Genomic DNA, 26021 nt, shown 5'->3' on the forward strand with positions numbered 1-26021 from the left:
AAGTGATATGGGCAAATTGGCAGAGGTTTTTGGTTTTTTTTTTAAAGTTTATTTATTTAGTTTGAGAGAGAGAGGCAGAGAGAAGAGAGAATTTCTAGCAGGCTCTGTACTGTCAGCATGGAGCCTGATGTGGGGCTTGAACTGTGAGACCGTGAGCCCAAGTCAAGGGTTGGACACTTGACCAACTGAGCTACCCAGGCACCCCAACAGATAGAGTTCTTAAAGGAAGTGTGTATACTTATCTCTGTCCTGCTGACTTGAATGACAGTGTGATGGCCGGAGCTGGGGTAGCCATGTTGGACCACGAGTTACACTTAGGAATGTAGACCATAGGTAGTGGAGCAACAAGAGAACATCACGGCTCTTGAACATCATGGGGCGAAATGCACCTCCTTGTGGACTTTTATTGAAGCCATTATCACACAGGGCTGTTACATGTAATTTCCCCCAAACTTGATTTACACCTGGGTAGTGGTGTATAGTGGATGAAGACCAGGCAGTAGTATAATAAATTAGGTTTTTAGGATGCATGATTGTAGAAGTTCTCATCAGAACTTCAGAGTGACCAGAAAACCGTGGGCTGAGATAGAGCCTTGCATCTTTCCCTCTCTGCACACCACTTTTTGTCCTCCATCTGCCTGCAGTTTTGCCACACTCTACAGCATTTAAGTTCAGAAGAAAAGAAAGAGCAAAAACAGTTCACAGAGAATCTTTTTGTCAAGCAGATCTTGAATTCAGCCACTGAAAGTCATTCATACATTGATGAGATAGCAACTAGAGCTATTAATAGTGCGTTTTTAGCCTAGTTACAATAGCTGAGGCAAATGAGTACCTAACCTTAGGGATGTAGGAGTTCTTCAGAAGCCACTTGGCACACACTCAAGTTTTATATTTTATCTTCTAAATCAATGCACGTTTAAGTACTACTTCAGTAAGCATATCCGTGTTTGTTTCATTTCTGTTAAGATGGAATTGTTTGCCAGTTCGTGGACTTAATTAACTTCCTTGAAGTCTTTGTGCAAAACTAATAGTTCAGGAAGAAGTCCCACGTCTGTTTTCTGACCTTGCTTATTCCTAGGGCATCGTGGGCCATCTCCAAGAATTCATACAGCCTGGTTGGAGAAGTAGCATATATGTGAATGGAGCCTTGTGGCTCTTCTTAGCACTCTGGATTTTTCTTTCTCTCGTCTCCTCTTTCAGTGATATGACCTCTACTTTCTGGTAGCTTTTGTGATCAGCAGTTTTATTGTGTTATGTTATGTCTCTGTTATGTTATGTTTCTGCTGTTCTCTTTACTTCTGAAATTCCTGTCACTCATATATTGGACCTCCTCATTCTGTTCTTCAAATCTCTCTCTCTCTCTCTCTCTCTCTCTTAGAATTCTCTTTCTTTGCATTTGGGTCATTTTCAGATTTATCTTTTAGCTCACTAATTTTCCTACTGTATTTGATCTTCTGTGAGATTCTTTCATTGAAGTTTTCTAATGTGTGAGTTATAACGTAGGTGCAATAAAGTACAGAACCGTAAATGTACAACTTCATCCAGTCTTAGTGAGAGGCTGAATAAGGCGAGGCCTGGTAAGATAGACGTGGCTGGTTATTCTGTCAAGCATCATTTAGGTGGAGTGGCGTTTAGGACACAAGGTGGGTGGGTGGAGGGGAGCATAAGAGTCAGAGCCCAGGCAGAAAAAAAAGGCAGGAGCCAGAAGGGCATGTGGGTTCTGAGAGGGTCAGTCTTTTGTTTTTGGCTAGGAGGTGGCACAGCGTGTTTGTACACCGTGGCAGCAGTGACTCACTTCAATTCCGCAAGTGTTATTAAATGCTTCCTTTTTATAGAGGTTGGTCTATTAGAGATGGAGACATTGATACTCCCACAGAGAGGAGAAGGGTATTTCATTCCTTTACAACGGGAGTGAAGGCAGAATACATGCGTGTTGATGCAGATGGCTTTGTAGATCTTGAGGCAGAAAGACACGGGAGTCCTCTGATTGATTCTGTGGGAGTGAGCTGATTGCGAAGATTAGGGATTGTTAGACAAGGTAAGGAGAGAGCTGTGGGGGAGTCAGTTCCCCTAGGGGACTGGAGAAATGTAGGGCTACTGAGCAGTGCTCAGGGTTCACTGGGAACTTGTGGTGATGAGCTTAGTGCAACTGGAATGGTTGTGTGTGGCTTTCTAGCCATGTACAGCTGCTTTGGGACATGGAGTCGGTGGAAAGTTGGGATTAGTCAAGGTTGGTGCTTTACTGGGCGAATGTGGTGGGGGGAGGAGAGGAGTGAGGGAGTTGGGAAGGAGAAGGCAGGGGAGGGACCCTTGTGCATTCCCAGAATCCTAACGGGACGAGGAGGGAGGCAAGGACATGGGGGTGGTGATGGACAGAAAGAGTGATAAAGACCCGGTAAGGTCAAAAATGGTTTCTGGTATTAAAGGAGATGACCTGGAAGGCTGGAGAGGGTAACCAGAGCGTGGGACGCAGGAATTCAGAATTGGAGTGGTGGTGCACCTAGTATGGAGAACATGTAGCCATGGGGATGGCTGACTGGTAGGATGGGGGAAGCAAACCAGCAGATCAGGGCATATTATGGGGTGGCTTGACTGAGAGTAGGTTGAACTTTTAAAAATGAGGACTGGAGTAGTGTTGAGGGAGAGATGGAGCCAGTGCTCAAATCACTAGAAAATGAGCAGAAGCGACAGTAATGTCTGTAGATGACTGTAGCAAGAAGGGCTAATGACATGTCTGAAGGTCACGGGAATGTGTGGAGACAGGTGGTTGGGAAGCAGTACTGAGGTACGTGGGTTGTGGAGAGAGAACAAGCGAGGCATCACTTGAAACGTCTTCTGAGAAAGAACTGTCCTCAGGGGACACCCAGGTTTCTGTGATTCCTGAGGCATTCAAAGAGATTGAACTTGAAGGCATAGAGAATCCCACCCTCCTGCCCCCCAAAGGCGTGTGTTCCAGAGGCCTAGTAGAAGGATCCGGATGGCAAGAGCTGTTTAAATGATGTGCTGACCCGTATGGCCTTGAGCCCGGGTGTGATGCAGCTTCAGACTTTTTTGCTGCTCTAGGTAAACAGGGATGTGGGTCATAATATAGTGAGTCCTTTTAGAGCTTTTAGGAGAAAGTGGGTAATCAGTTCTAATTATAGCTTTTGACAGTTTGTCCTGGTGAGGCTTTGGCCTCCTGGCCCAGGGAGGAGGCATCTTATCTGAGGAACTCAGGGCTCTGTGAGCCTCTGTCACGTCCTGCTGGGTGGTTGCGGCCCAGTGCCAGGACGTGGGTCTTGGTGGCAGTGTGGGCTTCCCAGGTCTGTGTCCCTGTGTTCCGGAGGGTTAACCCGAGAACCCACAACCATCTTCATTGGTCATTTTGAAGCTAATTTAACACATTTATGACTTAAAAAGCTTGAAGTGCATCCCTTAAGACCATGACCAGTCCAGGGGGCACCTGGGTGGCTCAGTCGGTTAAGCGTCCGACTTCGGCTCAGGTCATGATCTCACAGTCTGTGGGTTCGAGCCCCATGTCGGGCTCTGTGCTGACAGCTCAGAGCCTGGAGCCTGCTTCGGATTCTGTGTCTCATTCTCTCTCTCTCTCTGCCCCTCCCCTCCTTGCTCTCTCTCTGTGTCTCTCAAAATGAAATAAAGACATAAAAAGAAAAATTTGAAAGAAAATAAAAGGACCATGACCAGTCCAAAACAACGTGGGGAACGCAGGGGTCCCAAACGCCTGTTCAGCCCGCTGGTGTGCACATTGTGAATGGGCACACAGAGCTTTGTAGCAAAAACAAGCAGTACATGGCAGCTACTTAAAAGAAGGCTTGAGATTCCCTGTAAGCTCTGGTTATCCTTTCATCTAGTTTATGAAAACCAAGTCCGGGATCCCATAACTGATTGAGTACATTCATAATAGGTCAGTATTAACCATAGGGAAACCTGAAAATGAATATTAGATAATTGTCATTCTTTTGTGTGAACATCAGAAAAGGCTTGAATTCTCGGGCTGCCTGGGGCCCTTCAGCATTGAGCAGTGGAGCGAGCGTTCCTGGTGAAGCGCTCTCCTGTGGCCCCCTCGTAGCCTGTCCCCGCTTTTCCAGCCTTATCTCGCTGCACATTTCCGACTGAAGCTCTAGGGACACAGAGGGTCATACTTGACCAGCGTCGTGTGATAGCATTCCATGCACGGAAAATGCCTTCCCACCCTCAGGTCACAGGCAGCTGCTTTGGGAAGCTGGCCTGGGAATGGCCCAGCAGAGCGAGCTCCCTTTTTTCCCCATGCGACTGTGCAACACTCTCACTGCGTTGTGTTATAACGGCATTCCTGCCTATCTCCTCTCGGGGCTGTGGACACCCTGAATGTAGTGCCAACAATTTATTCATAGAAGAATCTGAGCATGCTTGCTAAAGAGATAATGTTGAGGGGCCCCTGGGCGGCTCAGTTGGTTAAGCGTCTGACTTTGACTCAGGTCATGGTCTTGCTGTTCTCAAGTTCGGGCTCTGCATCAGGCTCCGTGCTGACAGCTTGGAGCCTGGAGCCTGCTTCAGACTCTGTCTCCCTCTCTCTATGCCCCTCCCCAGCTTGCACTCTGTCTCTGTCTCTCTCTTTCTCTCTCTCAAAAATGAACATTAAACAAAAAAAGATAATTTGGTAAATGCCTATTCACCTTAAGAAAGGGGCAGAATGCCTACGAGAGATGATGGTTCCTTAGGGGAAAATCAAGAATATGCACATGTATGACCAAGATGAACAGAAGGTAGAAGAACCAAAAAAACAATCCAGACAAAAACAAAAAAACGAAACTGTATCGGGTTCTGTGGACGAGGGTGAAAAGTGAGAGCGAAGTCGGGCGAGAGTATTTGGGTACAGACTTATTTGTGATGCTCAGAATGCTGTTCCTTGTAGCAAATCGATTGAATTTAGGCCTGTTCTATCCCAGGTACGGAAGGTAGGATCTAAATTTGTAAGTCACAACTAAGACCGGGGGCTGCTTTTATTGTTTGGGAGCCAGAGACGCAGTGAGGGTAGCGGGTGAGGGTATTTGCTTTAGACTCAGAGCAACGTGGTTGCACATCTGCTCAGCGCTGTTACTTGAGTAAGGAACTGAGCCTCTTTGAGTTTAATCTGTCTGTGAAATTGGGTGAATGATGATAATGCTTGGTGAGGCTTTAATGTGGTAGTTAGTACAGATCATCATCAAATGGCAGAAACTGCCCTTTTTCTTCCTTCTCAGATTCCTTCTCTTCTGTTATCCCCTCCCCTCAACAGTTCCTGGGGTGTGGTGGTCTTCAAACATGATTAATCATCCGTCCCATCGATACAACCTTTTATAGCCACCCTCTAAGTTAAGTGAATTGATTTATAAATTATGTGGTGTGTTGTTAAACTAACGTCTCGTGTACGTTATAAGACATCTGCAAAGAATAACATTAAAAACAAAGAATATGATTAAAAACATTTTTAACATATTTAAAATTGTGTTTATGAACAAGCAGAAAATCTTTTTGGTATATTACAGAAATCATTATTAATAATCATCCTGATGAAGATTCAAATGTCTTGCTCATCACAGTGGCTTCATGGTGTCATTATTTAATCTCAAGGAATAGTAGATATTTACTGAGTAGAAACTTATGTGTAGATTCCAAATGGATTCTCTTTGGTTACTGATACTGTTTATTCTCTGTGTCTTTGAGTATTGATCCTGTAGTTAATCTAGGTAGTTTCTGGCAAAATCTCATGCATAATTCAGACTTCAATCTTGATTTTTATTTGGAGAAGGTAAAGAATTTCATATGAATATTTTTACATAAAAAATAAATTCGGGGCACCTGGGTAGCTCAGTCAGTTAAGTGTCTGACTCTTGATTTTGGCTCAGGTCATGATCTGTGGTTGATGGGATCAAGCCCTGCATCAGGCTCTGCACTGACAGCACAGAACCTGCTTGGGATGCATTCTCTCTCTCTCTCTCCCTCCTTCCCTCCCCCTCAACCCCTACCCACTCTCTCTTTCTCTTGAAATAAATAACATAAACTTAAAAGTAAATTCAATCTGCAAAAGTGAAAAATTAAAAATTACTCGTTGTTTTCTTATTTAATAATGTAGTAGGAAAAATTGTGCTAGGTCCTGGGGGTACAAAGGATTTGAACCACAGTGAGGACTGAAAGCCAGTGCTCTCAGGGAGCCAACAGTCCTGCAAGGCAGGAGTACGCTATGTGTAACAGCCATGTGTAAGAGACCAGAGAGGTTTACTGTAACAGTGAAAATTCTAGACGTACTAAGGCCCTCTAATTTTCACAGGGCTGACTTGTTACATGGCTGGATTGCCTCAGCCTAAGGAGGAGTGAATGGTGTATTGGGTTAAAGCGTGTCGAAAGGTACTTTTGTTTCTCTTCCATCGTAACACACAACACACTTCCCTACATTTTGTGTTTGTTGGAAATGCCTGGCCGCCAGCATGAGGCTGGATGGCCAGGGTGCTGAGGGCTTACAGACCCAGGATCCTGGGCAAGTGTTGTGGGGATGGGGCAGTTTGGGTTTGAAGAAGGGGACTGCTGTGGCAGTGCACCTGCCTAATGCTTAGGGGTTAGGATGTGTGTTTCCCAACTTCAACCACAGCCACACAGCCACCGTGATTCTGTGTTATGTGAGCACGACTTGAATTTACATTTACTTATTTCACTTTAAAATGATTCATGTCTTCAAAATTTGAAGCATATTTTTACTCTGTCCTTATAGCAAGTGGTATAGTCCTTGGAAATTGAGATCGATAACACTAGTTATTTCTATTTTTGATATATACAACCATTGAAGATTTTTAAAAAATTTTTTAAATAGTTTATTGTCAAGTTGGTTTCCATATAACACCCAGTGCTCATCCCCACAAGTGCCCTCCTCCATGCCCATCACCCCCCTTCCTCTCCCCCCCACCCCCATCAGTCATCAGTTTGGAGTTTTTAGAAAGTCTTATACTGAACCATCCCTCTCTCCATCAGTGCATTGTTCTGGGGAGCAGCTGCTGTGGGGGCCAACATCCAAATATGCGGAGTGACGTTACTGGGAACCAGTTGGGGGCCTTGTAGAAGGAAGGAAGGGGTCTTGGTCGTCCAGCCTCACAGGCCCCTTTCCTATTTCGTGGATCACAGTCAGTTTGCCTCTAATGTCTTTGCATGAGGTAGGAGTTATCTCTGAGGACACGGGGCTGCTTTTTTCATTTTGCTTTTCTTTATGCTTTACACTTTAATATGGTACCCGCTACACCTTAACATTTCATAAATATTTATTTTAGGGGTGTGTGATTGTGACAGTTTCACTGAGACAGATGAATTCTGTTTTCTTTTATTATTTTTCCTTTTCAGAAACAATTCTCATAAATACTGACTTATTTCAGTAGATTTAAACAAATTTTTTTTCAGTTTTTCTCCAACAGTTCTGTTTTCTTAAAGGAGTAAAACTTTTTTTTAAAAAAAAGTTCCATACGATTTATATTTATGCATCAGAGATTCTGACAAATTTGACTGTGAAGGTAGATAAAATGTTTTACTGTGCTATCATGTTTTTTTTCTTTTTTTTAAGTTTATTTTGAGACAGAGAGAGAGAAAGAGCAAGCAAGCAGGCAAGGAACAAAGAGAGAGGGAGAGAAAATCCCAAGCAGGCTCCACGCCATCAGAATGGAGACTGTCGTAGGGCTTGATCCCACAAACTGATTTCATGACCCAGGCTGAAATCAAGAGTTACATGCTTAACTTACTGAGCCATCGGGTGGCCCTGTGCTATCATTTTTAAAAACATTTTCCTCTCTTCCTTTATGGTGTTGTATTTCTCTCTCTCTCTCTCTCTTTCCCCCTCTCCCTCTCCCTCTTCCTCTCTCTCTCTCTCTCTCCCCCTCTGTCTGTCTCTCTCGGTCAAAGCATTCCTTCTGGGAGACAGGATGGGGGTATTAATATCATGTTGTTTTGTTGTAGGAAAACTGAATTTGGCTAAAATTGTTTAAGGAACTAGCAGTCACCAGGTATTTTAAGAGGGCTTTTTTAAAAATGTTTTTTAATTTATTTTTGAGACAGAGAGAGCATGAGATGGGGAGGGGCAGAGACAGAGAGAGAAAGAGATGTAGAATCAGAAGCAGGCTTCAGGCTCTGAGCTGTCAGCACAGAGCCCAACGCAGGGCCCCAACCCATGAATGTGAGATCATGACCTGAGCTGAAGTCGGAGGCTTAACTGACTGAGCCACCCAGGTGCCCCTAACGCTTTTATTCCTGGTGGTAACATGCAGAAAAATGCACACACAGAGTATAGGCCAATTCAGTATGACAGAGTGAATGAAATATATGTAACTGCTGGTCAGTCAGATCAAGCAATTCTAGCACCCCCAGGACCCCCCTCACATGCTCACCGGATCTCTCTCCCCTCCAACTGCAAAGGAAACCACTATCCCAGCATCTAGTGCTGTGGTTTTGTCTGGTTTTGAAATTTATATAAATGGGATCATATGCTATATATTCTTTTGTGTCTTCCCTCTTCTGCTTATTTGTAAAATTGATCCATATTTTTGCATGAAGCATAGTTCATTTGTATTGTTATGTAGTATTCCATTTTAGTTAGCATTGGTGGGTTCTAGTTGTGCCCCAATCACTTATATTGGTAACAAATAAACTGTTTTCCAAATTATTTGCACCAGTTTACACTCTCACTAGAGTAAGTGAGAGTTCCACTTGCTCCACATCCCTGCCCAACATGTTTTTGGAGAGGGAAAGGTGGAGTCAAGTGTATTGAGATGTAAGTTATATACAGTAAAATTTGCTTTTTCTCTGTCTAGTTTTATTAGTTTTAACAAGTATGTCCAGTTATGTAAAATCCACCGTAATTAAGATACTGAGCATGTCCATCACCGTCGGAAGCCCCTTTGTGTCGCTTCGTAGTTGGACCCCAACAGCTTGCCCTCCACTACGGTTCTGTGAGGCAGACGTCTACCATGTAACGTCAGTAATCCATTCATGAAAGCCAGACATCCTACTGCAAGTGCTAATCTGGAGCCTATTTACCATTGTTTTAAATTTAAAAAATGTAAAATATTATGATGTGATAATAGCCCACCATGTTTAGCCAGTCAAAAAAATTATTTTTCCACATTTATTTATTTTAGAGAGAGAGAGAGAAAGAGAGACAGAGCACGAGCAGGGGAGGAGTAGAGAGAGAGGGAGGGACAGAATCCCAAGCAGACTCCACTGTGTCAGCACGGAGCCCAGTGAGGGGCTCAAGCCATGAACTGTGAGACCATGACCTGAACTGAAATCAAGAGTCGGACGCTCAACCAACTGAGCCGCCCAGGTGCCCCTATTCAGCCAGTTTTTTAAAGCACACTAGATGCCTGTGTTTAGGAAAGAAACTAGTGGGTTTTTAAAAAAGCATAAAATGCTTAAAACAGGACTTCCTGATCAAGTAATGATCGCAAGTGAACAGGTGTTTTGTGAGTAGCAGCGTCTCTACCATTCTCGTCATTTTGTTCCCTTTGCCAGAATTTTAACATATTTTAACTTTTGCCTCTTAGTGTGTAACTCTTAGCAAAACCAAGGGCTCAGTGTGGGAGGGCTTAGGGGAAACAAGCTTGGTATGTGTGCCCAGTGGGAGAGAATGGCTCACGCTTATCAGGACATAGTGATGCCCTCTTAGTATCAATAACATCTGAGGCATCCATCTAATTCTTTATACTCAGTTCCGTTTTAGAAAGTCAACAGTTTTGTCATACCAGTTATACTGGTAATGAGACCTGTCCCCTCCCTCACATTTTTATTGTTACGGATAAATACTCTTGAGTCTGTGTTTTTAAAAACATTGAATCATCAACACCAGATTTGTTCTTTCCGTCTATTTCCGTACTTATTAGTTTTAGTTGCATTTTATTTTAAGAGTTTATTTGGAAGACCTGAGGGATACAATTAAAACACTTGGGAGCCCATCCTTAATTTGCTTTTTTAGAACAGAAGGAAATATACTGTAACGTTCCCTTATTTTTCTGGTGGAGAGAAATTTTGTTTGCCAACAGGAAAATGCAATCCCACTAAGATTCTTGGGTCACAGATCAGAGACTTGGATCAGCAAAAAGAAACGAACTTTTGGAAGAATCCTCGTCCAGCACGATGGGCCAGTTTAAACTACAATGTAGGCACTGGCAGCCTGCCTCCCCCTTCCCTGTAAGGAAAGGCGGCACTACAGCAATATTTACCGGGGCAGGGAAGGAGGGATGTGTGTGGGGAGGGCAGGTGGGGCCGCACCAGCTTCTTAATAAAAACTTAGTTTGTCTGACATTATATGCAGCTTCTCAGCCCTCTTGGGAAAACCTGAAAGGGGGAAAATAAAAATGAGAGTGAAGTTGTGCTGTTAGACTTTTGTGAGATGCATCCAGGGGCAGTCAGCTCTTATACTCCTCGTCACAAAGATGAGCAGCTGTGAAGAGAATCCGGAAAACAAACAAACAGAAAAACAACAACAAAAACAAAACCCACTTACCTTTTACCTTGGAGAGCACTTGGGGGCTATTTTTCTTGCAGATTGAACTTCCTGATTGTGTTCGTCTTTGCTTGCGATCCTGGAACAGACCATGGTGGAGGCAGGGGTACGCATCCCTGGGGTGTCCAGGGCGGATTCTGCGTGGAAGGAAGTGACTGGAAAGCTTTTATAATGTGAAGATAAACAACAAGTCAGTCCCAGAGCAAACAGTATTTGGCTGCTGGTGGCACTTTCTTAAATGATTCTGATTTTCTTATGAAATGTTTCATTTTTCACAGCTATAACATGAACGTTGAATAAATTTAAGTTTGTGATGTGTAATGATCAATTATTTGATCATTTTTATTCAGATACCCAGATTTTCCTAATGAAAAGCAGGGAGCCCAGTGCTTAACAGAAATTTTACAATCTTTCTCAATCATCTTAAAATCTTTCCTGCGTTAAAAAAAAACATCCTTTGGCCAGTTTCTCTTGCTGGGCCTCAAGTTTGCTTGTGCCTCCACTGCAGGTTCATACCGAATGTCCTGTGCATGCTGAGCCTCCCTTTGGGGACTTCCAAAACATGGGCAGGAATACCCCCAGTGGAACAGTACAGTCATTCCGGAGAATCATAGAACATGATTGAGATTTGCAGGACCACAGTTATGTAAGAAACGATATATTGATAGGGGTTCATGTGGTAGGTTTAGATCATGTGTTCACCTGAAAATGTAAAATACTAGAAATGAACAGATTTCTCATTTCACACTGAACTGTTGACAGTATCAAAGAAGAAATAAGTATCTATGTTAGTTCAGGGAAAGTAACATTTCCCAGTTTTGCTTATTTGCCATCCATTTAAAATTTCTTTATAAAAGCATTTAATTTCCTTAACAAAGATGCTCTTTAAAAATGTCATCTGCTCATTGTAATAGGTAATTAAAAAAAAAAAAAACCCTAGATGAGTACAAAGACTAAAATATTATGACCATTGCCACCATCCTAGGTCTAATCAGTGTTAATGTGTTGGTGTTTATCCTTCCAAAATTGTCAGGAGGTGCTTTTTAGAAATAAAAATCATCGGTTTGTATCCTCTAGCCCAGGTGCATATTGCATCATATTGTGTAGGGTTGGTGACCAGGAACTTTCTCCCTTCCTTCACTTCTTTCTTTAATGTTTTCAATCAAAAGTTATGCTTCAGGGGCAGCTGGGTGGCTCAGTCGATTAAGTGTTCGACTTCAGCTCAGGTCATAATCTCACGGTGTGTGGGTTCGAGCCCCGCATTGGGTGCTGTGCTGACAGCTCAGAGCCTGGAGCCTGCTTTGGATTTCTGTATCTCCCTCCCTCTCTGTGCCTCTCCTGCTCACACTTTGTCATTCTCTCTCTCAAAAATAAACAAACATTAAAAAATTTAAAAAAAGAAAGTTATGCTTGAATATTGATACGTGCGTGTTGTACAAGAGTCACAGGAATAAACAACAAAGTAAGAAACTCCTTCAGGCCACCTTCACTCTGTTCTACTCTATGATCAGAGATAACTTGTGTCAAAAGGGCACCCTGCCAGGCAACTGTAGGTGCATCTACATGCAGAAAGGCATACATTTACAATTTTTAAAAAGTAAATAGGGCATATTGTGTGTATATATACTGTTTTGTGATCTACATTTCCACTTAATGATGTACTGATAAGGTTTTTCCGTACTCTACATAATCATATACCTGTGAGGTCTCTACTGTTCTATTTTGTTTCATTTTTTTACAGTTATTTTTATTTTTTTACATTTATTTGTTATTAATTAATTCATTTATTTATCAAGTTACTTAACATATGGTGTAGTCTTGGCTTTAGAAGTACAACCCAGTGATTCATCACTTACATGTAGCACCCAGTGCTCATTCCAACAAGTGCCCTCCTCAGTGCCCATTGCCTGTTTACCCCACTCCCCACCAAATCAACCTTCATCATTCTCTGTGTATAAGAATCTCTTATGGTTTGCCTCCCTCTCTGTTTTTATCTTATTTTTCCTGATCATCTGTTAAGTTTCTCAAACTTCACATATGAGATAAGGTCTTTTTCTGACTGACTTATTTCACTTAGCATAATACCCTCCAATTCCCTTCCTGTTGTTGCCAATGGCAAGATTTCATTCTTTTTCACCACCAAATAGTATCTCATTGTGTGTGTGTTATATGTATGTATGTATATACATACACATATACCACATCTTCTTAATCCATTCATCAGTTGACGGACATTTGGGCTCTTTCCATACTTTGACTATTGTTAATAGTGCTGCTATAAACATTGGGGTGCATGTGCCCCTTCAAATCTGCATTTTTGTATCCTTTGGATAAATTCAAGTAGTGAAATTGCTGGGTTGTAGGGTAGTTCAATTTTAATTTTTTGAGGAACCTATGTACTGTTTTCCAGAGTGGCTGCACCAGTTTGCATTCCCACCAACAGTGCAGTATGGCTCCCCTTTCTCCACATCCTTGCCAACTTCTGTTGTTTGCTGAGTTGTTAATTTTAGCCATTCTGACCAGTGTGAGGTGGTGTCTGATTCTGGTTTAGATTTGTATTTCCTTGATGATGAACAATGCTGAGCATCTTTTCATGTGTCTTTTTGCCATCTGGATGTCTTCTGCCCATTTCTTCACTGGATTATTTGTTTTTTGGGTGAGTTTGGTAAGTTCTTTATAGATTTTAGATACTAACCCTTTATCCAGTATGCCATTTGCCAATATCTTCTTCCCATTCTGTCCATTGCCTTTTAGTTTTGTTGATTGTTTCCTTTGCAGTGCAGAAGCTTTTTATCTTGATGAGGTCCCAATCATTCATTTTTGCTTTTATTTACTTCCCTTGCCTTCAGAGACATGTCAAGTAAGAAGCTGCTGTGACCAAGGTCAAAGAGGTTGCTGCCTGTTTTCCCCTGTAGGATTTAGATGGTCTCCTGTCGCACATTTAGGTCTTTGGTCCATTTCAAATTTATTTTTGTGTGTGGTGTTAAGAAAGAGGTCCAGGTTCATTCTTCTGCATGTTGCTGCCCAGTTCTTCCAGCACCATTTGCTAAAGAGACCATCTTTTTTCCATTGGATACTCTTTCCTGCTTTGTCGAAGGTTAGTTGGCCATATATTTGTGAGTCCATTTCTGGGTTCTCTATTCCATTGATCTGTGTGTCTGTTTTTTTTGCCAATACCATACTGTCTTGATGATTACAGCTTTGTTATACAGGTTAAAGTCTGGGATTTTGATGCCTCCAGCTTTGGTTTTCTTTTTCAACATTATTTTGGCTATTTGGGGTCTTGTGGTTCCATACAAATTTTAGAATTGTTTGTTCTAGCTCTGTGAAAAATGCTCATGCTATTTTGATAGGGATTGCATTGAATGTGTAGATTGCTTTGGGTAGTATTGACATTTTTTTTGTTGTTCTGCCAGTCCATGAGCATTTCTTTGTGTCTTCTTCAGTTTCTTTTCATGAGCTTTCTGTAGTTTTAAGCATACAGATTTTTTACCTCTTTGGTTAGGTTTATTCCTAGGTATTTTATGGTTTTTGATACAATTATAAATGGAATTGATTCCCTGATACCTCTTTCTGTTGCTTTATTGTTGGTGTATAGAAATGCAACTGATTCTGTACATTGATTTTATATCTTACGACTTTGCTGAATTCATGTGTCAGCTCTAGCGCATTTTTGGTAGAGTCTTTTGGGTTTTCCATGTAGAGTATCATGTCATTGCAAAGAGTGAAAGTTTGACTTCTTTGCCAATTTGGATGTGTTTTATTTTGTTACGTTGTCTGATTGCTGTGTTTTACATTTATTTGTTAAAATTTTTTAATGTTTATTTTTGAGAGAGAATGAGTGTGTGTGTGTGTGTGTGTGTGTGTGTGTGTGTGTGTGTGTAAGCAGGGGAGGGGCAGAGGCAGAGGGAGACACAGAATCAGAAGCAGGCTCCAGGCTCTGAGCTTTCAGCACAGAGCCCGACGCAGGGCTGGAACTTGTGAACTCTTAGATCATGACCTGAGCCAAAGTCGGACACTTAACCAGTTGAGCCACCCATGTGCCCTTACATTTATTTTTAAAGAAATAAATGAATATATTCTTACTGCAAAAATCTGACTACACAAATAAAGCAAAAGTCTTCCTTGAATTGCTTGCTAGAGGTCATTTCTGTTACCAGTATGATGTACACTTTGTCCTTCCTGGGTTTTAAGTTTTTAATTTTAATAGAGTTAACATACAGTGTCTTTAGCTTCAGCAGTGAATCAGCAGCTCTGTACATTACTCAGTGTTCATCAGGAGAAGTACTCTTAATCCCCTGCACCTACTTCGCCCATCCCCCTCCGACCCCACCTCCCCTCTGGTGACCCTCTGTTGTCTGTAGTTAAGAGTCTGTTTGGGGGAGCCCTTCTGTTTTTTTTGTTTTTCTTTTTTCTTTAATATTTATACACACACACACGCGCACACACATATACACATGTGGTTTGGTGAGTGATATTTTAAATTACAATATCAGGTTTTCTGCAACTATTTTTTTTAACTTAGCAAATATATCTTAGAGATATTTCCTTATTTTTTTTTTTATGTTTTATTTATTTCTAGGAGAGAGAGACAGCGTGAGCAGGGGAGGGTCAGAGAGAGAGGGAGTCACAGATTGAAACAGGCTCCAGGCTCTGAGCTGGCAGTCAGCACAGAGCCCCGCGCGGGGTTCGAACCCACGAACCGCGAGATCACAACCTAAGCGAAAGTCGGAAAGTCGGACGCTTAACCGACTAAGCCACCCAGGCGCCCCGAGATATTTCCTTATTAATACATGTATATCTTGGGGTGCCTCCATGGCTCAGTCGGTTAAGTGTCCGACTTTGGCTAAGGTCGTGATCTCAAAGTTCGTGGGTTCAAGCCCCGCGTCAGGCTCTGTGCTGATAGCTAGCTCAGAGCCTGGAGCCTGCATCAGATTCTGTGTCTCCCTCTCTCTCTGACCCTCCTCTGCACACTTTCTCTCTCTCAGAAATAAATAAAAAAAAAAATAAAAAAAAATTTAAAAATACACGGATATCTTAACTCTAATATTGTATTCCATGGTATAGATAAACCATAGTGTATGTAACCATTTACTGTTGGTGAACATCTGCATCGTTTGTTATCAGACAGTTATAAACAATATTAAATATTCCTGTTTATGCATCTTATTCTCTAGTATGAGAAAAAAAATTACTGTTTGATAGGGGTGTGTGTTTTTAATTTCAGTGAGAACTGCCAGATATCCTTCAAAAATCTGGTACCACTCTGATCTCTTACTGTTGATTTTCTATATACCATTACCAATTTGTCTTAATTACTTTGGATTGTTAGCTTTCTTTTGTTTACTGACTTTTGGGAGGTCCCCTTTTAAAAGAAAATATCTGTTTTCTTTTTTATATGTTATAGATGTTTTCTCCTACTCTCTTATTTATGATATATTTAATCACATATAAGTATTTAATTTTTTAAGTAGTCAAATTACTATTCTTTGTATCTTCTTTTTTTAAAAAACATTTATCTGAGAGAGAGAGAGAGAGGGAGCAGGTGTGAGCAGGAGAGGGGCAGCTAGAGAGGGAGAGAGAGAATCCCAAGCAGGCTCCATGCTGTCAGCACAGAGCCTGATGCAGGGCTCCAGCTCACATACTGTGAGATCCTGACCCGAGCCAAAATCAGAAGTTGGACGCTTAACCAACTGAGCCACCCAGTAGCTAATGTTCTTTGTTATCCTCTTTAATTTTGTTTCTTGCATAACAGAAAGGCTTTCTGAACTCAAGGTGTATACAAATACTTTTACAATTAAATACTAGGAAAATGATTAAATTCTATTGTCCCAAAGACATTTCTAGAATTTTGTTTCTACTCTTTTGGAATACTACCTGTATCATAAGGTTAATTCTCACATATATGTGCCTCTGTTTCAGAACTTGAACTCATTTCTGGTCCACCCAACTAATTTGTCTACTGCCAGTATCACACGTTTAAATGACCTTAGCTTTATAAAAATTTTGCTGTTTAACCAGGAGCATTCCTCCACATCAATATTTCTTTTGTACTGTGTTACAAAATATTACATAAATTCCTCTTGGTATTTTGACAGTGATTATACTGATGTTTAGATTAATTAGGGGTAGTTTTGCAGTATTGCCTTTTAATCTAGAAATCTATTGTACTCCTGTATTAATTTAGATCTTAAACGGCCTTCACTCTCAAGGTCTGTGGTTATCTGCCTGAAGGTCTTAAGGTATTTCTTTTCTGTTGAGTCTTTAAAAAAAATTTTTTTTAATGTTTATTTTTGAGAAAGGGGAGAGGGGGGAGAGGGAGAGAGAGAGAGGGAGACACAGAATCCAAAGCAGGCTCCAGGCTCCGAGCTCTCAGCCCAGAGACCCATGCTGGGCTCTAACCTTTGAAATGTGAGTTCATGACCTGAGTTGAAGTTGGACGCTTAGCGGACTGAGCCACCCAGGCACCCCTCTTTAGTGTTGATTCTTGAAGATTTTATTATCTGTTTGTTGCTGTGGTGATGGGACTTTGTAATTATTTATTGCTTGTGTATAACAGGTTTTTGATTTTTTATATTTCACTCTTTTAGTCCTAAAACTGTACCAGGATCTCTTTGTTCTGATAGTGTGTCAGTCAATTCTCTTGATGTTCTAGAGCTGCTGTGTCTGATAGAAATGTGAACCATAGATGCAAACCACATATGTAATTTAAAATTTTGTACTAGTCCTATTGAAAACGTAAAACCAGGTGAAGCTTATTTTAACAATACACTTTACTAAAATACGTCCAAAACATTATAATTTCAACATATAACCAATACTTAAAAATCGGAGAAGATTTTTCGCTTTTGTATTAAGTCTTCGGAATTGAGTATTTTATACGTACAGCACGATGAAGTGAGGACGAACCACATTTCACGTGCCCAGTACCCACAGTGGTTGCTGGCTACTCTGTAGGACAGTTGCTTGCAAATAATGAAATTTTTTTGTTTTTTGGGGGATGGGAGGGGAAGTCCTTTCTCTGCCCCCTCTTACTTTAACACTTCTACCCAGAGCACCAGTGGTGATGGTGGTGATACCATTAGGGGCGTACTTCTGTTTGACCTTTGTGGAGTTTTGATTAGATGGACTTTAGAATCCAAAGAGGTTACTTTTCCTTTCTAGCTTGTAAGAATTCTTAATAGGTTTTAGATTTAATTTTAAAAATTGGAGAGATTATCTTTTCCTCCGTGTTTCTACATTGAATAACAAGCATACCTCATTTTATTACTTTGCTTTATTGTGCCTTGCAGATACTGTGGTTTTTTTTGGTTCGTTTGTTCGTTTTAAGGTTTGTGGCAACGTTGCATTGAGCAAGTCTATCAGCATCGTTTTTTTTGCTCACTTTGTGTCTCTGTGTCACATTTTGGTAATTCTCACAATTCTTTAAACTTTTTCATTAATATATTTGTCATAGTGATGTGTGATCAGTGATTATAGCTAGCAGAAAGCTCAGATGATTGTAGCATTTTTAGTAATAAAGTATTTTTTAATTAAGTCATGTAAGTTGGGTTTTTTTTTTTTTCAGACGTAATGGTATTGGACACTTCATACACTACAGTATAGCATAAACAAAACTCTTATATTGTAGTGGGAAACCAAAAATCTCATTTGATTCACTTTATCACAACACTGTTCACTTTGTTGCAGTAGTCTGGAACCAAACCTGCAGTATCTCTGAGGAATGCCTGCCTGCAAGTTAATAGATTTCTAAAATGATGAACAACTCTCGTATTTCAGAGACAAAACTTTCATGATCATGCTGCGTTCGTTCTTTTAACAAATTTTTCTGTAAGATTTCATCTTTTGTTTGATTGAGTCCATCTATAAACCTCTCTTTTCATTTCTCCCTCTTGTTTTAAACCCTGTCATTGTCCAGTTTCTGTAGCAGGGAGATTTTTCTGATACATGAGTTGTCACGTGAGCTGTGTAAATATGTCTCTGGTTGTGTACGTTGGAGCTGCTTATATAACATGGGACTTGTCTGTACAGGGAGAGCTTGGTGGACTTATTTGTAAGCTTTGGACCTGATTTGGTTTTTAGGGCTAGCTCTTGGACTCCGTTTTCCACTCTTCCAAGGTTATTTGTTCATTTAGGCTTTTGTCTTTGGCCAGTTTTGGTATTTTGTATCTTCCTAGATATTTTAGCATTTTGCTTGGGCTTTCAAATCTATTGATGTAAGGTTGTACATGAAGTTTTCTTATAATTTTGTAGGTGTTTTGATATATAAAGAAAATCTAGAAAGACCGAAGAAGCTTAGCGATGGTTATCTCTGGGAAGTGAAAGTAGATTATAGGGGTAGGGTATGATGGTCTTGAAAAATATTATATCCTTGGGCAATAAGAGACTTTTCATGTGCCGGACTTCTTTTACTTTAGTAGCCGAGAAAGAGTGTTATTTCAAAGCGTTAAATACGAAAAAGTGTACAATATCGTACAGAGGTATGTATTTCTGTCTTCCTAGTCCCAGCACTTTTTAACTGTGTGTTTTTCTCTCAAGCTGGCCTCTGGACTGTCTTCACACTGGGCGGCGTGGGCAGCAAAGCAGCCGCCACTCCAGAACTTTCTTCCCCTCTGGCCAACCAGAGTCTCCTGCTTCTGCTGGTGCTGGCCAACCTGACCGATGCTGCAGATGCCCCGAACCCCTACAGACAGGCCATCATGTCCTTTAAGAACACACAAGGTTTGTGCTACTTTGTTCTCTGAGTATTCTTTCTACTGAAGAATGAGGGGATTGCTTACCCGTGTTGTTTATTGTTTTGTAGTTGTGGAGATGAGCGTTTGTATATTTTCATACTGGCTAAAGATGAGAAAGAGTTAGATGTTTCTTTTTTTTTTTTTTTTTAATTTTTTTTTTTTTAATGTTTTATTTATTTCTAGGAGAGAGATAGAGACAGCATGAGCAGGGGAGGGTCAGAGAGAGAGGGAGTCACAGACTCTGAAACAGGCTCCAGGCTCTGAGCTGGCAGTCAGCACAGAGCCCGACGCGGGGCTCGAACCCACGAACTGCGAGATCATGACCCAAGCGAAAGTCGGATGCTTAACCGACTAAGCCACCCAGGCGCCCCAAGAGTTAGATGTTTCTATCCATAGTCTCAGGAAGGTCAAATAAATCTTAGATAAGAGCTGGGGTTCTTTAGATCCACTTAAATTTACTTTTTTTTTTTTTTGGTCCAGAAATAACCAAGCCAGTCATGTGCTTAATTTAGATCCTCCTGCCCCACCTATTAGGGATAGGAATTAACCCGGAAAACTCCATGTGATAGATTCTTTGAAGTTTTTCTTTTAAAGTTGGTATTCCAGTTAGAGTTTTATAAAACTAAAAATTAGAACTCAGTAAACTTTTTCTGCAAAGGGGCAGACCCCTCTGTAGGGGCACGTGGTGTCTGTTACCACCTCTTAAGTTGGCTGTGCTAGCACAAAAAGCCAGCATAGATAATAAGGACGTGAGCATTGCTGGTCTCTGTTAAAACTTTATTTCCAGAATAGGTGGTGGGCTTGCCTGTGGGCTATAACCTGCCCTGTAGAGCATGGGTAGATAGGCCCATGTTGAAAGAGAAATGTCCAATCAAAAGATTACACTCCATAAGCCAGGTTAATACAGTAGCTGGATGCATTTAACATTAGTATAATTCACATGGGTAAGAAGAGAAATTATTGGATAAGAACATTTTTAAAATTGCTGACATGTTTTGCCATGTTCCTTTCCAGAGTTCTAATACACATTTCTTTTTTTTTTTTTTTCTTTTAAGTTTATTTATTCACTTGAGAGAGAAAGAGAGTGGAGAGAGAGAATCCCACGCAGGCTCCATAATGACAGCATGAAGCCTGACCTGGGCCTTGATCTCATAAACCTGTGAGATCATGACCTGAGCAGAAATCAAGAACCAGAAGCTTAACCAACTGAGCCACCCCAGGCTCCTCTAATAAACTGAGTGTGCCAGTTGGGTGTACCTTTGCCAACTCTGGTATCACTGTTTGTAGGGGAAAATAATGATAGGTAGTCTCTAGCAATCTGATAGATAAAAAATGAAAACTCATGTATTTGATAGTACTTTTCTGTTTCCATTATATTCCATTGTGGCTTACTGGTTAAGAAAACAAGTTTTGCAAAGCAGATGAACATATCGGCTGGGAGGTATGGGGATGGAGACAAAAGAGAAAGGGAAACAAACCATAAGAGACTCTTAGAGAACAAACTGAGGGTTGATGGAGGAAGGTAGGTGGGGGAGGAAGGTAGGAGGGGGGTGGGCAAGATGGGTCCCGGGCATTAAGGAGGGTACCATATGAGCTCTCGGTGTTAAATGTAAATGATGTATATGTTATACGTAAATGATGAATCCCAGAATCCTACTCCTGAAATCAATATTGCACTGTATATTAACTAACTAGAATTTAAATAAAAATTTGAAAAGAACAAGAAAAGCAAACAAGTTTTGGAATCAAGCAGACGGAATTTATGCCACCATTCTCTCACTCCAGAGCTGTGAAGCTTCTCACAGTTCACTTAACCTCAAGCCTCCCTGGCTTTGTCTTTCAAATGGGAATAATGTTACCTAATATTTTTGTAAGTACCAAGCAAGGTAAGGTTTTAAGATGATTAGCTCAGGTTTTGCAACATAGCCAGATACTCAATATATGGTACATATTGTTACTTCTGATGCTGAGGCCAGAGGTCACTATTTAAGGTTGACCCTTTCTCGGGTAGCCATATTTTTGGTGGATGGTTTGGTGTAGGGATTCTGAGCATTGACTTTAGGGTTAAACTGCCTTAGGTTCATATTCCAGTTTTTATTTTTTTTTTGTCTTTAATTTTTTAAGTTTATTTATTCAGAGAGAGAGAAAGATGGAAGGGCAGAGAGACAGGGAGATAGATAATCCCAAGCAGGCTCCACACCACCAGCACAGAGCCCGACATGGGGCTCATACCCACGAACCACGAGATCATGACCTGAGCTAAAATCAAGAGTCAGAAGCTTAACCAACTGAGCCACCCAAATGCCTCCAGTTTTTAGTCTTTAAATACCAGTGTCTTTAATCTGGAAAGCAGGGGTTATAATATCTACCCCACAGGATTTTTATAAAAATTAAATGAGTATTTATCATAGTAAAGAGTCATTCTATTATTGCTATAATTGTAAGAAGCAGGATAATGAAGTCATGAAAGAGAGGGTTTTACTTGGAGCTGCTTTTGGAAAAGTTAACCTCTCCAAGCCTCTATGTCATCCTTTGTGAAGTTGGTCAGAATAATGACGGGTCCTTGTATGCATTAAATAAGACATAATACATGTAAATCTGTCAGTATAATAGCTAGTTCACTGCACTTGTTAGCTAGTAAAATATAAATGTTACGGATACACATATCACACATATACCTTTTGCAGTTAGGTATAATACAGCTTGGCAAACAGGTTACTTTGCTTCCATTGTAAAGAGGCATAGTGTGTCCAGAATCTTCTTCCAGAGTCGCGTGTTCTGTAGATGTACTCATTTGCATACTCACAGATTACATGCAATGCTTCCTTTCGCTGTCCTTTGCAAATATAAGTTAGTCACACAAAACAATGATTTTTGTAACTGTCAAAAATACAGTGTTAGCATTGAAAAAATAACCGATATTCTAAATGTGGGAGGAAAAGTGAGGGCACCTTGTGGTAAAGTTGAAGACATTATTTTATAGAATTCTCACACACATACAGGTTAGAAAGGAGACTCTAAGCGGTATGGGACTGTGCTATCAAAAATGCGTTGGCACACCTTTCTTTTCTGTAAGAGTGAAGCCTGTGGAGATTCTAAAGCAGTGCTTTTACAATTTTACTTTCACTTGTTTATTATTATTATTTTTTTTGCTAGTGGTTCTGTGTCTTTAAAAAATGTTTTGGTTCTTTCCAAGATATTGAAGATAGTAAAATAATCAACTTATTGTGCTATCATGTTCCAGTGTTCTTATCCAATAAGATTATACTTAGATTCTCTAAGTCAGTTGACCTGTCTTTCCCTTCTTTTTGACCTGCTAACTTTCTGGCTTCAGTGTCTAAGGAAGTCCAGTTAATGGGAGGAAAGGGGCCTCTGCTCTGTCAGTTTTGCGGTATCAGGAATTTTCCCCACATGGGCTGGGATTTATGGTTTTTACCATGCTGGTGACTCTAAAAAAATATTTATAGGGGCACCTGGGTGATCCAGTCAGTTAAGTGTACAACTCTTGATTTCGGCTCAGGTCATGATCTCACAGTTCATAGGTTTTGAGTCCCACATAGGGCTCCGTGCTGAGAATGTGGATCCTGCATGGAATTCTCTCTCCTCTCTCTGTCCCTCATCTTCTCATATGTGTGCATGCTCGCTCACTCTCTCTCTCACAGTAAATAAATAAACTTGAAAAAAAAGATTTACAAAAAAAATTATATACGTGTTTGGATAGTTGTCTGAGGCTCAGTATCTGCTACTATAGACGCTGATGCTGATAATACTTTACAACGAGCTGGGGAACCTGGCTGGTGGAGTGTACAGCTCCTGATCTCAGGTCCTGCATTCAAGCCCCGTGTTGGGGGTACAGTTTACTTAATAAATACATTTTAAAAACAATTTAAAAGTAGTTAAATAATATGTTGTTATCCTAGCTATTTTCTTCATAAATAGATTAGTGACATTGGTGAATACTTGAGCCATAGTTATTCCTTTGAAAAAAAATTAGCTCGAAGCCCTTTTTTCTCTTTAGCCCTTACAAGAGGATTTTCTGTTTTATGTAGAAACGTTTATATTCTTTGTCTCAGTGTTCTTTATTTAGGACTGGTGGTCATTTAATTTTAGTAACAGAACATTTCAGATGTCATGGTCAAATTGTATTTATTAAAGGGCCTTTGGCCTGGGCCCGTAACTCTGTTTATTTAAGCTTATGTTCTTAAAACCAGTTTAATTTAGCTATATTAATCCAAAAATAGTAAATGAAGGCAAAGTATGTGACTTAGTTTAGTTTTCTTTATTTCGTTTTTTAAAATATAAAACGTCACTCTGTTAAGTGGTATCTGCACATATATTTATAATCATTCAAAGACTGTGGTTTAGATAGTACCAAGAAGTAAACTGTCCCAGTTCCACCCCCCCCCCCCCCCCCCCCCCCCCCCCGCCACACGCACACACTGCTTTGGTGAGAACATCAGTTCTATTCTCTTAGCAAATTTCAGTTATACAGTGGTGTTATCAACTATAGTCACCATGCTTTAGTTCTTTAAATAAAGTTTAAAATTTAAATAGAAGGAGAAGGGGAAAAATAGTTGGGGAGATGGAGGGAGGCAAACCATGAGAGACTCTTGAATACTGAGAACAAACTGAGGGCTGATGGGGGTGGGGAAAGCGGAAGGCGGGTGATGGGAATGGAGGAGGGCACTTGCGGGGATGAGCACTGGGTGTTATATGGAAACCACCTTGACAAACTATGAAAGAAAAAAGAAACAAAAGTAAAATAAAATTGAAATAGAAACTTTGAACCTGAAATGTAGCAAGATACGAGATTAATGGGAATCAGATTGTATACATTGCCAGTGCTTTTATTATTTATGTGAGGCATGGTCCTGAAAATACTAACATGGTATTTCATGATTTTGTGTTTCCTGTGATCCAGATAGCAGTCCTTTTCCCTCGTCAATCCCACACACCTTCCAGATTAACTTCAACAGTTTGTACACAGCTCTGTGTGAGCAGCAGACATCTGACCAGGCGACTCTCCTCTTGTACACGTTGCTGCATCAGAACAGTAATGTTAGAACGTACGTGTTGGCTCGGACAGATATGGAAAATCTTGTAAGTACCATACCACCCATTTCATCCCTTTTGTATTGTGTGGGCTTTTGAAGAGCAGTTTCTTTTCCCAGGCGAGCAGGCGTGGCTGGCTCATGGCAGTGGTGTTGGTTGGAGACTGATGGGGATCTGCCAGCAGGCACAGGCAGGGCAGGAGGCTGACAGCGCACGGGACAGCGCACATGCAGTGTGGCCCCAGCGCAGGAGGACACAGCGGCGCGGCCGGCTCCTCTGCGCCACAGGTCTTTAACAGCTGCCCAGTGCCCGTGATCCAGCCCCATCAGGTCTTCCAAGAAGCACTGCTTTCCATCCGCAAGATATGTACACCCGGGTGGTTCTTTCCAGTGCTGGGTGTCCACCTAGCAAGTTCGCATAGCTAGTCCTGTTCGCAGCAAGTTCTGATAGACGCGGCTACGATCTGGCAGGGTGGTATTCCAGCTTGGTTCCCTATGTGTCCCGTCCCTTCAGCAGACTTGGACTTGAGGTCTGCCTGAACTCAGTTCCTGGAATGTTGGAGTTTAAGGTACCTGTGCCAGACAGCACTTCAGTGTACTCTGTCCTTCACAGTGTGGCTGAAAACCTCCTGTAGGGAAGCACAAGTTCCGTCTATAACGAATGCGTAAACAAAAATGCTCCCGTGAGTGGGAAAGTAACCTTACCTCACCAAGGTGTTAATATTATATTTGAAATGCATCCTATAGAGATACCCGTGGGCTGTTGATACATTAATAACATTGTGCATTCCTAACAGAGCCAGCGGTTTGCTGGAGGCAACAGGAATGCTCCCTCTGTACCAGTTTTTATAAGTTGATAGCAGGATTCACCAGGGATTTGGTGGCCATTTTTTCAGTGTTAAAGATAAAATAAAGATAAAAAGATAAAGAGTAACATGGAGTATTAGAATTCATTTGAAGAGTATGTCCTATGTCAAAGTGACAGAAAAGACCAAAAACATGCTGAACAAACCTGTCTGCACACCAACTGTATGTGGAAAACAGTAAAATCGATGTAACAGTGTTCTGCTCGTGTGAGTAAGAGCTTGGAGAGAAGGCCTGTTGCGTGATGGGTAGGTGAGAATAAGCAGACAGTTCTGAGCCTGATGTATCCTAAGTGAGATGGTGGCAGTAAGCATAAAGCCCCTGACACTATCTATTCTCGAAAGTTCCCCTGTAAGGATGTTATTACATAAGCATATGTAGGCAGTAGTCATCTGTAGACGCTGACATAATGCCAGTAAAAACTGAAAAGGTTTTGTTTTGGGTTTTTTTGGAATAGGGGTGGAGGGTTACACGTTTACTTTTGTTTCCAATTTCTTGTATAGATTATTTTGATAATGTCTCAACTAATGTCCGTATCTGCCTTTTGTTCCATAATGTTTAGTGAGGCTACGACTAGAAAATATATTATTGGCAGGAAATTTGCTATGCTGATCTGATTCTGTTGTTAACAATTCAGTTCTTTTATTCCACAGTCTTTTCTATGAAGAAGATAATGTTCGACACATTAGTGTTTCTAAGAATACCTTACTGTGTACATATTCCTGCTGAGCTGGAGGTATATCTCCCTGTGCTCAGGGTCACATGTTGGCCCAGATGGTCTCCGCACACCCGGTCTTTGTGTGGTGGCCGACCTTCACACAGGGTGACCGTTTTCTCTACTGCTGTCCGGGCTATCTACACGGAGAAAGTATTTTC

General features: G+C 41.1%; 1 protein-coding gene across 3 annotated transcripts in view; it reads left to right on the plus strand.

Annotated features, from left to right (window-relative positions):
- DYM (dymeclin) overlaps positions 1–26021 on the plus strand; it is a 343795-nt gene that overhangs the window by 118595 nt on the left and 199179 nt on the right. For all 3 annotated transcript variants that reach the window (XM_039228828.1, XM_039228829.1, XM_039228827.1), the window contains 2 exons: positions 19034–19216; positions 24152–24330. In XM_039228828.1, coding sequence (XP_039084759.1) covers positions 19034–19216; positions 24152–24330 — 362 coding nt within the window. The remainder of the gene's footprint in view (positions 1–19033; positions 19217–24151; positions 24331–26021) is intronic.

Source organism: Hyaena hyaena, unplaced genomic scaffold (assembly GCF_003009895.1).
Source record: "Hyaena hyaena isolate Hyena2069 unplaced genomic scaffold, ASM300989v1 scaffold_33, whole genome shotgun sequence".
NCBI classification, from domain to species: Eukaryota; Metazoa; Chordata; class Mammalia; order Carnivora; family Hyaenidae; genus Hyaena; species Hyaena hyaena.